General features: G+C 42.9%; 1 protein-coding gene and 2 non-coding genes across 3 annotated transcripts; 2 read left to right on the plus strand and 1 right to left on the minus strand.

Annotated features, from left to right (window-relative positions):
• The first annotated feature begins 8,257 nt into the window (after nt 1-8,257).
• TRNAG-GCC lies at nt 8,258-8,328 on the plus strand. Its single transcript has one exon. It is a non-coding gene; the product is annotated as a tRNA-Gly (tRNA).
• Nucleotides 8,329-8,682: 354 nt separating this feature from the next.
• TRNAM-CAU lies at nt 8,683-8,754 on the plus strand. Its single transcript has one exon. It is a non-coding gene; the product is annotated as a tRNA-Met (tRNA).
• Nucleotides 8,755-10,410: 1,656 nt separating this feature from the next.
• Nucleotides 10,411-13,577, minus strand: LOC114489534 (histone H2B type 1-K). Its single transcript, XM_028503509.2, has 3 exons — nt 13,167-13,577; nt 11,751-11,758; nt 10,411-10,422 (listed from the first exon to the last, which is right to left on the minus strand). The coding sequence occupies exons 1-2, from the start codon at nt 13,541-13,543 to the stop codon at nt 11,755-11,757; spliced, it is 381 nt and encodes a 126-aa protein (XP_028359310.1). The 5' UTR covers nt 13,544-13,577; the 3' UTR covers nt 10,411-10,422; nt 11,751-11,754.
• Nucleotides 13,578-13,650: the final 73 nt, after the last annotated feature.

Below are 13,650 nucleotides of genomic sequence, written 5' to 3' on the forward strand. Positions count from 1 at the left end.
TTACAAAACCCTTGTGATTACATTGGACTCACCCAGATAATCCAGGAGATCTTCCCATCTTAAGATCCTTATGTAATCACATCTGCAGTCCTTTTTGTTCTAGAAGGCGACATATTCACAGGTTCCAGGGGGTAGGATGTGGGCACCTGTGGGGCCATCATTCTGTCGACCATGCTTACTATTGGGTTTCATTCTCACAGGCAGGACGCTAGACTTAGCACCCTGCCTTTTGGTTTGGAGGCATTTGCACACAGGAAGACCATAGTACTTCCAAAAATTTCACTATGGTAACAGTCCCCTCAGTTTTCATGGGAATAATGCCCCCCATCGGTAAGACCATATTGTCTTACTGAAGTATAAGGAGTTGTTGTTTCCAGCTCCGAAGTCCTCTCGGCATGAGGACATCGGCATGAGTCACCAGGAAGTCCTGTTAGGTGGTAAGATAGTCAAGGATAGTGTAGTCTAAATTGTGTCAGGCAGCTTGAGGGCTGACACAGCCCTGAGGGAACCTGGTAAAGATATGCTCTGTTCCTCCCCTGTTGGTGTTATCTGCTCAATGAAATCGATTTTGGAACAAATAGCTGTACCATAGGTACATGCCAGAACCCAGAAGCTGGATTAATTCTTACCATGAGAAGACCACAACTTCAAGATCAATTGCAGTTAAAATTGCCACTGGATTAAGCTGAAAATGATCCATTTCATTCACTAGACTCATTTGTCTCATGCACAGACAGGCCAGACAGAAAATGTAAATAAGATCCGATACATCTTTCAAGTCTTTAATGGAAGCATTAATTTCTGAATTTTCTCAGGAGGTGGCATTGATTTAAATAATTGCCCTTTTGGAAATGAACAATTCCCAGAACACCACTTATCCTTCCTACCATATTGACTGTTGCTCTGTGAGTCGGGGAAGCAACATGGAGGTTGTTTCAGGGGTTGAGTACGTGTGGTTGATACATCCAGAATCAGGGAAAATGACTACAGATTGAGTTTGCAGACTTCCTGAGCCCCTGTAAGATATACTTGGACAAAAACAATATAATTCAACTGGCACAAATCTCCACACTTAATGGTTGACCACGTAGTCAGAGTCCCCAGGGAAATAAAGGTTTAGCTCAGAGCTAGGATCTAAGAATCCTAGAAAAGGGGAATTCTTTCCCCAAGTGCTGGTACCCAGAACTGTCTGGAAATATCTTTCTCACTGTAGAAAGATTGGACAGACAGTGAGAGTAGGGATTTGTGATACAACTGCAGGATTCATCCCAGAGAGCGTACAGCTTCCCATCCTTCAAGGGGTTCTGGGCCTCAGACTGAGGCAACTGGGAATGTGGGTGAGCACCCCCGACCCTCTCATGAAGACTCAAATCAGCTCTCTGGCCATCAGCCTGAGAGTCCTCTAGGTTTTACAGAACAAATAGGACATTTATGCCCATCAAGCTAATCTTAGGGACCTAAAAGCAGCTAGCTATTGTTTTCACTCCACGTGATCAAAGCATTCTGATCACCACTGTGACCCACCTGACTGACATCTTGTCATCTGGATGGCAGGCATTGTGAGAGTCCAAGTGTCCTGCTGAAATTAGGAGTTCACCTCAATGTCGACTTCTTCTTTCATCCTTAGACTACAAAGGACACAGCACTTTTCCCAGAACACTCATTCATTTTATTAAAATATGAGGGGGGACCCAAAAAACCCCACAACTCTCTTCTGGAGGACAGGTCTTCATCTGCTAGATGAGTGCTCTAGGAACCCACCTGTATCAGTGCACCAGCTGGCTTTGTTGTGAGAGGCTGTGTTCAGATTCAGTGAAGTTTTTGTGAAGGCTCTGTCAACACCTTTGCCCATTGGATGATGCATGATTTATGAGCCCACTGGCCCACTCCTCACAGAGTGTTCCACAGTTTTTGACCAAAAAAACTGCAAGACCCCTGTGCCCCACCCTCCCTATTCACCCAATCTCACCCTGAGCACTTTTTTTGTTTCTGTGAATGAGAAAAGTCCTCAAAGGAAGTTCAATTCCATTATGACACTAACTCAGAGTTAGCATCAAACCCCACATTAAGGGGCTCAGTCTCACAAAGTTGTCCCCACTTCAAATACAAATTGCAAGTCCTGGGCCTTCTGTCCTTCCGACTGACTGGCTATGAATCAGGGTTCCCCTAAGCTGCTCTCAGGTTTGATAATTTGCTAGGACATCTCACAGAACTCAGGAAAGCAGCTCAGTGCCTTTTACTGGTTTATTGTAAAGAACACAACTTAGAAAGAGCCACAGGGCAGACATGCAGAGAGCAAGGTGTTGGGGGATGGGGAGCTTTCATACCTTCTCCCAGCACCTCCGAGTATGTACCGACCCAGAAGCTCTCCAAATGCCAGGCGTTAGGCTTGATTGGCTAAATCATTAGCCACTGGCGATTAACTCGGTGTGCAGCGCTTCTTACCCTTCCTGGTCAGGATGTGGGGCAGAAACTTGTAACACTCTCAGCATGAAGTCAGGGTCTCTGGCCACCAGCCCCATCTTGAGGCCATCTAGGGCCCCGCCCACAGCAGGCTCATTAGCATAAACCCAGGTGTGGTTGTAAAACGTTTATTATGAATAACAGAAGACTGCAATCCCATCACTCAGAAAATTCCTAGGGTTTTAGAAGTTCCTGTGTCAGGAACCAGGGATTATAGCACAATATCGTAAAAGCTATACATTTATTTACATTATGATTCAGAGACCTGCAGCATCGTACCCTGCAACTTAGTTTTCATATGCAACCCTAAAACGACAATAAATTTTAAAAAATTCGCTTAAGACAGATTTTTGAAAACTCCTGGTCCCCTGGTCAGGACTTGAGCTACTGTGCATTTCATTAAGCCTCCAGGATGATTAGAGCAACCCCCGCACCGCAGGCTTCCTTCTCGTCTGCCCCCCAGTCCTGACTTACAGCAACAAGCCTTGGACCCACGGCTGCGTTCCACGTGCCACAGGAGGGCATTGGAGGGCATTCGGCACGCGTCTTTCTCCCCTGAAGACCACAGACTACCCATTTCCCATCCCTGATGCCTCCCAGTCTTTCCAGGCAAGAGACCAAGTAACCAAGATCAGGTCACCGTGTCCCCGAGGTCAGACTCCTGCGGCCTTCCCGGTACCAACCACGGTAACCGGAAAAGACACCGGCGTTGGGGCTGCCTGTCACTACCAAATCCAATAAGCAATGACAGCGATTGAATCTTTTATGGGCGCTTTATTCAGATGGCCGGCCACCCGAGAAGATGGCGGGTTCATACCCCAACAAAACCATCTTCCCTTCTCTTTCCAGGGCAGACCTTTTATAAGGGGGTGGGGGAGGGCAAGCAAGGTGCCGTGAGGGCTTTGAGATTCAGAAGCTGCAACATCCCTGACCTGGGCAGTTAGCTGTTTCCAAGGGGGAGGGGCAGTCGCCTGCTTCTTCCTGGACAAAGGTTCGGATGTCCCCAGGAGGTAACCTTCTATCAGTGCCCCAGGAGGTCGGTTGCTTTTTGCAGGAGCCAGGATGGGCCTTATCAAACGCTTAACATACACATTACTTGCTCGATTTACAGCTTTTTACCTTAAGCTAAAATTTTCCAAGTTTTGAGTCCCCTATCACCACCACATCCATAGCTCCTCAGTGGCCAGGGACACAACACTTTGAGTTCAGGGCACAAGCAGAGGAGTTAGCGGGATGTCCCCGAATGTCCAGCTCCTGAGCTGTTCCCTGCAGAGTTTCCAGAAGCAGCTCCCAGGACCGCAGGCCCAGCGCACACCCGGAGTCTGTTCCAGCCGCGTCACGCTGCCTCCGCGGGAGTCAGGAAGGTTCTGGGGCCAAGAGCAGCTGCCACCGCCCCTGGAACCTCTGGAGCCCTGTGGGTCGACTGCAGTTGGGAAACTGCTGTTGTCACTTCCAGTCCCGCGGACTTCTCTTACATACAGGCGCAGATCCAGGCGTGGCGAGGCCTGAAGCCTGTACCATCTTGGACAGTCTCCTTGATGAGATAAATACAAAATTATCAATCAAAAGTAGATAGAAGAATCGCTATATATTTTCTTAGAATTAGAAAAGAGATCACCCAAATTACGTATGTCTAAAAGGAGGAAATTAGATGTCAACATAGGAAGCATTCAAACCTGTAGAGAATTTTTGGTGAGTTTATTTGAGCCAAACTGAAGCAAATTGCGGGGAAGCATCATCTCCACGGACTGAGAAATGCTCCGGGGATTGCCAGTTTAGCGCCTTATTTTATGCATTAGATCCAAGGAGGAGCCATGCGGGGGTTGCATGGAGTCCACTGGTGATGGGTCAGGGAGGTGGGAGAAAGCGAAGCCGGGAAAGCTCCGGGCTAGGGTGAAAGGTACCAAGATAGATACAAGCTTCTTTACACAGGTGGGTGAGGGTTCGTTAACAGTCAACAATGAACATGACAATGACAATGAGGTGATTTGTCGTCTCAGCTTGTGCCCCAGGGGGTTTGGGAAAAAGGGAAGTTACCTGGACATTCCAAAGGCCCGTTATCCTAGATGCAAAAAGACGACAGGCTCAGTTAAGGGAAAGATTGACCTTTGTTAGGGAAAGATACTGCCCTAGAATAGGCCTACCCACCATGAACTGCTTTAATTAATAAGTTTTAATTTTAGTCCATCCTATGTGGTTACTTTAGGCTCCTGAGTTTGTAAGGCTGCCTCACAGGCCTGCCCTGAGCTTGTCAGGTGAATATGTAGCCCCTTTTCTTCCACCAGGTGAGAGAACAGTGTTCCGAACTGTCCTTGTTAGGAGCAAGGTTTAGCATTCGCTTTGATTTCTTAGAATACAGCTACTCTTGGAACTGAGCACCAAAGCTCCTTTTCAACTCCATTGGAGTTTGAATATGTCCCTGCCCCCCACCCCCATTTACTCCTACACAAGCCACGGTCTCCAGCCTTTGTCTTGTCACAGAAAACAGCTGGTTTGCCTACCTTACTAAGCAATTTGGTTCCACTATTTGCTACATTTTCCATTAAAAGTCAGATGGTCAGAGAATAACATATTGAATAAGGTTCTTCCGAGCAAAAGAAGGGAGCAAATTTCTAAGAAATAAGTCCTAATGGTAAGAAGGGAGACAAGTGACTCTGAATAATAATACCCAGAAAAAATTAACAAAGATTAAACAAATGTGGGACTTGCACATTACGTAACCAGTACTAACCTAAACATTAAAAGCCAAAAGTGAGAGGCAACAAACTTTTATTTAAAATCACTGAATTGCTATCTGGGGAACAGATTCAGGCAGAAACCCAAATTGAGTTCTAACTGCAGGGTTTTTATGAGAAAGGGAGGGCAAATAATTACATGAATAGGAGAAAGAATTTCCACTGGTGCCAGCAAGCTACTAAGTTGCTCTTCAGCTGTGCATGGTTCTGACTGACTCTAAAGAGTGTCCACAATCATCAGTCCTCGTGGACAGAAGGTTTGTTGTCCTGTTAGTTTTACAACTGTTTGTAAGACAACATTGATCTGGCCCGAACTAAAGGTTATTTTCCCAGTTCAAATGTTTCAGAGGTTCAAGGACCAAGGCATTTAATTTTCACCTCTCTAGGTCTGTTTCCCTCTGTGTAATCTGTGGAGACGATGAGTTGCTATCTCAAAGGGCATTTATGAGAACTGAATGAAATAATTCTTTCAAAGGACTCAGCACAGCATCTGGGTAACAACAACAAACTCAGCAGATCTTTCTGAACTCTCAGGACTGGGAAAAGTGGGCACGACTTGGAAATATCTAAGTTTAAGGACTTCTGAACCTCAACTTCATCTGGAAAAGAAAAAAATTTAAAACCTGTGTATTATAGCACATAAAAATAAATATCTATTCTGGCTGGCTTAAATAATGTAATACACCTTTTTTTTTAATATTAGAAGACAAACTATATAATCCTGAGTTGAAGAACTTAGTAACCAAGTCTAGAAATTAAAAAAATCCATGAAAGAAGAGGTAGATAAGTAGCTCTATATTATTTTTTAAAGACTGCTTCATGGAAAATGTATAATAAACCAACTTAAAAAGTGATTTTCTTAAGATAAATTATATAAAGATCTATTTTCTGATATAGAAATCAGACTTGGTAAAATGACCTCAGGTGGTTGCTTAGAGAATTTACAAATTAAATAAAATATTTTTCCTGATAGAAGTAATTACAGGGCTTTAGAGAATTCAATGAGTAGTTTACAAAAAAACAAACAAAGCAAAACCAAAACTAAACCCAATTCCATAGCACAAAATGCAAACTTTCTTTACTAAGACATTTTTGTCCCCATTGTCATCCCTTTTTTTTATTGGTGATAATTTTTTAATTCAAAAGTAAATTTATATTCATCAATATTTTAACAATACTACATAACTGTATTGCCAATATAGAATTATTTATTATTAATAATTATTTCATAACCCAACATCAATAATATGAGCCCAGATGATATAATGATAATAAATTTGGAATTGACAATGTTAACCATTAGAACTCAATTGTAACTAATATTTAATATTTTTGTTAATTATTCTATCATTAAGATTGTAATTATCACATTATTTAAAGTTACCCTTCTAGGTCTTACAGCGAGTGGAGGATTTAGGCCCAGAAGAGGAGTTTGCTGAGCAAGTCAATGGTCACAAGGACACCACTCACAGCTTCCCTGCTGCTCTCCCATTGGGTGTGTGGTTAATTCCTATAAACTACAGGGAAGCACTTTGCAACTCAGTGTTTGAGATTTCTGCCTGAGACTAAACACCAATACTGATAGAGAAAGAACACCATACTGTTATCCATTTGACAAAATTAGTTGAGTTCTATAAAATCTCAACAGGGACCATACTGACAATAAACATGGAGATTATTGGTTTCAGGTCTAGGATTCACATTTTAAGAAAAACCTTATAAAACTAAAATGTCTACAGGATAATGACTAGAGAAGTGAAGAGTTGGAACATCATGGCTCTTGCAGAGTTATTGAAAGTGTAGATTTGTTTACATGGACAAGAAAATGCTTCATGAAGCATGATGCCAGAGTTCTCAACTTTTTAAAGGGCACTCAAGCACAACTTCCATAATTTTAGAATACCTACTAGTGGGTAAAAATAAAGCAGATTTTAGCATGATATAAGAAAGGATTCATCACAAATTTGAGCATTTCTGGCAAGTGGGAAAATAGAAATCTCTATAAAACAGAGATTTAATTAAATAACCTGCCTAATGCCTTCCCTCTTTAAATTCTGTGGCATGACAAATGTGAAATCACATTTGTTGTAATCATTTCTGTTAATGACCAAAGGAACAAAAGCAGATACAGCGAAAATGATAGCTATAGGCAAAGCCTTTGGGGAAAAGCCAGGTAGAAGAAGTTAAGTTGATTCTTGTGTCTTCTCAGGAAAAAGCTGGGTGGAAGATGCTCTCACTCAACAAACGGAAGCTAGCACTGGAAAACCGGAATAGCTCGAATGGGTAACTATTTCTGTGGAGATATGATTTTCAAACACTGGAGGAAGACTGGACCACAGGACTTGTGAGATCCCTTCTAAGCCAGAAAGTCTCACCTTCTTCTGCATGTCTGTTTTCTGTGTCTGTTGCATTGGACGTTTTCTGAGGCATCTAACTAGGTGGAAGTTGTATTAGCATGCTCACATAGAGCCCTGCATTTACACGGGCGATGAAAAAAAATGCTGATACCACCAGAATATGCGTTATCTCTGTGTGATAAGATCACACTGGCCTTTCATTTACTTCATTGTACATTTTTGTATTTTCCACAATTTCCTCAGACAACATATCTTCGAAAAAGGAGTCGACTGCTTGAGAGAGACCTGCACCTCGGTCCCAGCACTTGGTCTCACTAGCTGTGTGACGCATGGAAATTATCCAGCCTCTCCATACTCGATTTCCTCAGCTGTGACTGGTAACTTCATCACAGTGATGTCCTGGGTTATTATATGAGCTTCTATTTTCAGAAACCTTCTTTGAATTATCTAATACATTATGTCATTGATAGAGAAATTTTATTTTTTGAAAGGGGCGGGGCCCCCAATAGGGGGGTGTCCTCTGAACCTGCGGTAAGAAGGGGTGTTCTTGAAGGGAGAGGAGGTATTATGAAGTTGTATTCGTAAAGAACGAAAAACCACCTAAACGTCTTTTGAAAAAATTAAAATAAAGTACTAGTTCAAGAAAAAAAAAAGCAGGACAAAATATATTCTTAAGTTAAACAATAGCAGTACACTAGCCACGCATTGGTGGTTCAGTGGTAGAATTCTCGCCTGCCACGCGGGAGGCCCGGGTTCGATTCCCGGCCAATGCATCTGTATTTTCTTTATTTGTTTTGAAAATTCCTCCAACCACGTTGAAATGCTCCAGTTCAGAGGGCGGGTGCGTTCCGCACTCGAACTTTGGGCTCTTCCCACATTCGGACTACATGGCTGCAGTCCTCCCTGCTAGGCTAGGGGCAGGCTGGCGCCGGGCTGTTTTCTAACAGAAACATGGAGTATTTTGCGTTCAGAATATTTGGACTCAATGTATTGTGAAATGATTGTCCCGTTTGAAGTACGAGTGAAATGAACAAATGGCTTTTCAAAAAAAGCATTTTCTGGTGTACAAAAACAACTTTTACTGCAAAAGGTATAAGGACTTAAACTTGCGATGGCTCTTCACTGCCAGCAGAGTGGCGCAGCGGAAGCGTGCTGGGCCCATAACCCAGAGGTCGATGGATCGAAACCATCCTCTGCTAGGTGACTCTATTTTTTTTTTTTCCCCCACCCCCAAATTTCGGAAACATTTGGAAGTGTACGCACGCGTGTATCTTGTCCCAACTGGGGTGTCTATATCTAACGAAATCTTGCACAACTGTGGGGGATATATTCTCAGTCTAGAAAAATTTTCACATACAAAAAATTACAAACCTGGTGCGTTCTAATCAAGAAATGGCATATTTACGCTGAGACTGGAGAATATTAATCCATCAGCTGGAAATTGTCCATCTCTACTTACCACCATATTGTAAACAAGAATGTAAGTTGAGAATTGGAAAGGTCCGTATATACCTATTGTCAGGTTCAGAGCTTCAGTTAAGGAGAGTTGGGAGTACTTAAAATAATAATGCTCCCCAAAATCCAAACAGGTTGCTGTTTTTCTCTTTAGCACTTTCCATTGTGTAGTATATTATATATTTTATTTATTTGTTTAGTGTTTTCTTCCTGTGGATTGACAAGAAAAGAGTTTTTTGGCTGTTTTCCCAGTGTGCTTGCTGTAGTACCTAGAAAGCATCCTGGAACGTCTCAGTCACTGGTGATTTGGTAAATAGTGTATGTTAAAGCCACAATTTTTAACACAGCAAACACCAGTATTTGACATTAGTCTTCACCTTTCTCTTTTACCTTTTAAAAAAATCACAAATGAGTACAAAAATGACAACACAGAATGGATCTACTATTTAATATCAGGGCATATTAATTACAAATCTCCTTTATATTTAAAGAAAAAGACCCACATAAAATCAAAGTATTTTTCAATACATCCTCAATCCTAATATCCCCTTTGTGAGGGCAACTCTATCATGAATTTGATGTGTCTCTCCTATTTCTTTTTTCTTTTTTTAATGAATAATATTTATTTGCAAAGAGTAATTTTTATTTACATAGTATGTAAAATAAGCCAACTATGATGCTTATTTTAAAAAAGCATTCACTGTATGAATATCCACACAAAAAGCTTTCTGTCATAATAGCCTTGGTATTATTATACCTCGTTCTCCGGGCTAATCTGTGTCCAAACATACAAGCATAGCCAATGTCTGGAATGAGCAGCTGAAGGGCTATATTTGATTTTCACTTGGTTTCAAAGTGAAGGCAACATTTTTATCCACTTGGCAGCAGAGGTTTTAGAAATCCTGTCATTAAAGTTATTTCATTGACTGTAATTTTTTCAACATGAAATCCCTGTCACAGTAAAGAACCACAGTTCTCAGCTTAGGTGCTTGGTGAGGTCTCATTCCAGTGTCACTCTGGCTTACATATGTGTCCCTTGCAAATACAATTTCCATCTGAGATGAATTTTAAAACACTATTTTAAGTAACAAGCCTTCTAATCTCACAAATCATCAGAGGCACATGTGATTCTCTGAAAGAAAAAAATTTCCAACAAAGGTAAAACACTACTCACTGTTTTCTTCTGGGTTCTATTTCAGGATATTCAGTTTTTTTTTTTTTTTTTTTTTTTTTCTGGGAGATTATTACTATAGACTGAGCATCTCCTCACAGAGGTAAAGTCAATTTACCTCCTAATCTTTTACAAGGCACTCGTTTTTCTCTCTATGTGAAGTCTCTTATTAACACGCATAAAAATAAAAAGAGAATTGCTATATCGAGGCCGTCATTTTGAAAAGAACCAGAGACTGAGGCTTCAAAGCACTCTGTTGGGACAGTAAAACAGCCCCCTCCCCTTATCTGTGGTTTCACTTTTTGAGTTTTCGGTTACCTGTGGACAAACAGGTTTTGAAAATATTAAAGAAAAATTTCAGAAATAAATAATTCAATAAACCACTAACAATTTCTAAACTGCGAGCTGTTCTAAGTAGCGTGATGAAATCTCTCACTATCCTGCTCAGTCCTGGTGGGGCGGTGAATCATCCCTTTGTCCAATGTATCCAGGCCTGATGCTCTTTGCCCGTTAGTCTCTTGTAGCCATCTGGCTTAATGAAATCACGGTGCTTGTGTTCAAGTGACCCTTATTTCACTTAATAATTGCCCCAAATCACAAGAGTAGAGGTGCTGGCAATTCAGGTATGCCAAAGAGAAGCCGAAAAATGCTTCCTTAAGTGAAAAGATGTAAGTTCTTGTCTTCATAAGGAAAGAAAAAATTGTGTGCTGAAGTTGCTAAGATCTACAGTAAGAATAAATTCCTGCCTGTGAAATTGTGAAGAAGAGAAATCTGTGCTACTTTGCTCTTACACCTCAAATTGCAAAAGGCTTGGCCACAGTGTGTGATAAGTGCCTAGTTAAGAAGAAAAAGGCATTAATTTGCAGGAGGAGGCATGAACAGAAAATGTGCTCTGATTGGCCACAATGTCTTGCACCAGAAACCACTGGGCCTCCGGGGAGACTTCAGCAAAGGCTCTCTGAAAAAAACTGACTTCTTTCACATAACTTCCATTATATTGGTATAATTGTTCTATTTCATTATTTATTGTTATTAATCTGTTACTGTGCCTAACTGATGAATTAAACTTCACCACATGTGTGTATAGGAAAAATGGTACATAGAGGGTTCAGTACTACCTATGGTTTCAGGCATCCACTGGAAGTCTTGGAACATGTCCCTCTGAAATAAGAGGGACTTGCATTGTTTTTTCTAAGACTGAAACAAAGCTTTGTTATATGTAACATTGTTAGCAATAGCTTCAAGTGACCCACAGGAAGTTATTCTTAGACACAGATTATTTCTGTGGGCTGTGGTACGGGGATCACTTTTAGTTGCCCAAAGGCTGGGAATACAAGACAATGTGGCGAATGACACTGAACGGGGTGGCAGTGGCAGCCAGAATTCCTCAAACATGAGTCTCTCCAATCACAGTCTTCACTTTCTAGCTTTGGATGCTCACTATAGAGATTTCCAAACTTCAGAATTTCCCCCAAGAGGCCTAGAAACTCCTTGTGTGGGGCAATATTCCTCTGACAGAAAGCTGAGGGTCTATTGATGAGGTTGGGAGGAGGAAAACAGGGCTGAGACCAGCCTACCTGTCCCCCACCTCCCTTCCTACACTCCTCAGCTGAAACCATTGCATTTTATTAATATCTGTGTCCCATGGTGGGCAAGAGTGTACCAGCCACTGTAAGGAGAAGGTATCTTCAGAAAGTCCAAGCAGGCAAATCCATAGAATGTAACAGAATTTATTATGGGTAATTTACTTAGGGGAAGATTGGGCCAGCATGGACAGACGCCCAGCAATTCGGCACAAAATATTTTCATTGTCTATACGCTCTTATAGTACCTTTTTAAATAAGTCCAACACCAATGACGGACAAGACAAAGGGACAAAGAATGTAGTGGTGCTGGGGCCATACTCCAGGCGCTTCTCCACCAGTATGATATTTATCTATTTTCAAAACATTCTATTGACAAAAAAATATATATATTTATGGCTATATTTTAAGGAACACAGAGGACCATCAACTAGAAAGCTTTGATATGCTTGCTAAGGACAGAAGTCACAGCATGAAACTTAAAAATGAAATGAAATCTGGGACACAGAGATGGTGTTGGTTTTGTTTACACCTACATATATACAAAGGGGTTAAATGGGTGGTGCAGGGTTTATGCAAGAAAGATTGGGCAGCACTGGAAGATGCTGGGAAGTTAAAGGAGTTTCCTCCAGGCCTTCAGTCTAACTCGGATTCCTGGCTACTAGACTAGGCGTTCAACCCACTTCCTACCTCTGGGGTCCGCTTCTTTTATACACGACGTTCTGACTTCTACGGCAGAATTTCTCATCCCAGACTCTCAAATCCCAGTTGGAGCGCTGCTCACCGAGTCCCGGCATCCCTGCCTCCCACCTACTCATCCAGATAAAACAGGAAGGCGGTAGCTCTCCAGATTGCTGGGTTCTTTACTCAACATTTTAGGTTTGGGGAGCCCCGTAACTGTCAAGGTCAGGATATGGCTCTGGCCGCGGACACCGGTGATGACCGCACACAGCGCAGGGGCCACAACTTACCTTCCAGAGTACCTAGGGAAAGCACACGGGATAAGTCATCTGGCAAAATGGAGCCTGTGGCGGGCTTTTCCAATAGTGACGCTGCCCAATTGGGAACGGGGCTGTTACTGGCACTGACTGCACAAACAAAAGCGAAATCTGTTGTGGCAGAAGGCGACAGGGAGTCTCTTTCAAAAGACCTTAAAAACCCGTAATGAATTAGTACACACAGCGCCCAATGCTTACCCCCAAATGCCTACAGAGGTTTTTTTTTTTAACATCTGGTCCTCATCTCCAAGTATTTTCCTTTTCAAACCCAGACCACGACACCGCTAAGAAAAAAAAAGGAAAACTACAGGAAAAGTGAACCAGCTGTTCCTGTGAAAGTGGGTGGCTCTGAAAAGAGCCTTTGGGTGTGAACGAGCCGGATCCGCCTCTCCGAGGGGGCTCACTTGGCGCTGGTGTACTTGGTGACGGCCTTGGTGCCCTCGGACACGGCGTGCTTGGCCAGCTCCCCGGGCAGCAGCAGGCGCACGGCCGTCTGGATCTCCCGCGACGTGATGGTCGAGCGCTTGTTGTAGTGCGCCAGGCGCGACGCCTCGCCCGCGATGCGCTCGAAGATGTCGTTCACGAACGAGTTCATGATGCCCATGGCCTTGGACGAGATGCCCGTGTCGGGGTGCACCTGCTTGAGCACCTTGTACACGTACACCGAGTAGCTCTCCTTGCGGCTGCGCTTGCGCTTCTTGCCGTCCTTCTTCTGCGCCTTGGTCACGGCCTTCTTGGAGCCCTTCTTCGGGGCGGGCGCGGACTTGGCCGGCTCGGGCATGGTCGCGAGAACCGCCAAGAAAGCGAAGAACAAGTGTAAGGTTGTGAGTGTCCTCTCGGTGCCCAGCCTCTCAAGGAAGCCGTGAGCAAAGTCGCGTCTGACTGGCG

Source organism: Phyllostomus discolor, chromosome 14 (genome assembly GCF_004126475.2).
Source record: "Phyllostomus discolor isolate MPI-MPIP mPhyDis1 chromosome 14, mPhyDis1.pri.v3, whole genome shotgun sequence".
NCBI lineage: Eukaryota > Metazoa > Chordata > Mammalia > Chiroptera > Phyllostomidae > Phyllostomus > Phyllostomus discolor.

Coding starts and splice junctions, on each gene's coding strand:
- LOC114489534 (XM_028503509.2), bottom strand. CDS start 13,543: ATGCCCGAGCCGGCCAAGTCCGCGCCCGCCCCGAAGAAGGGCTCCAAG.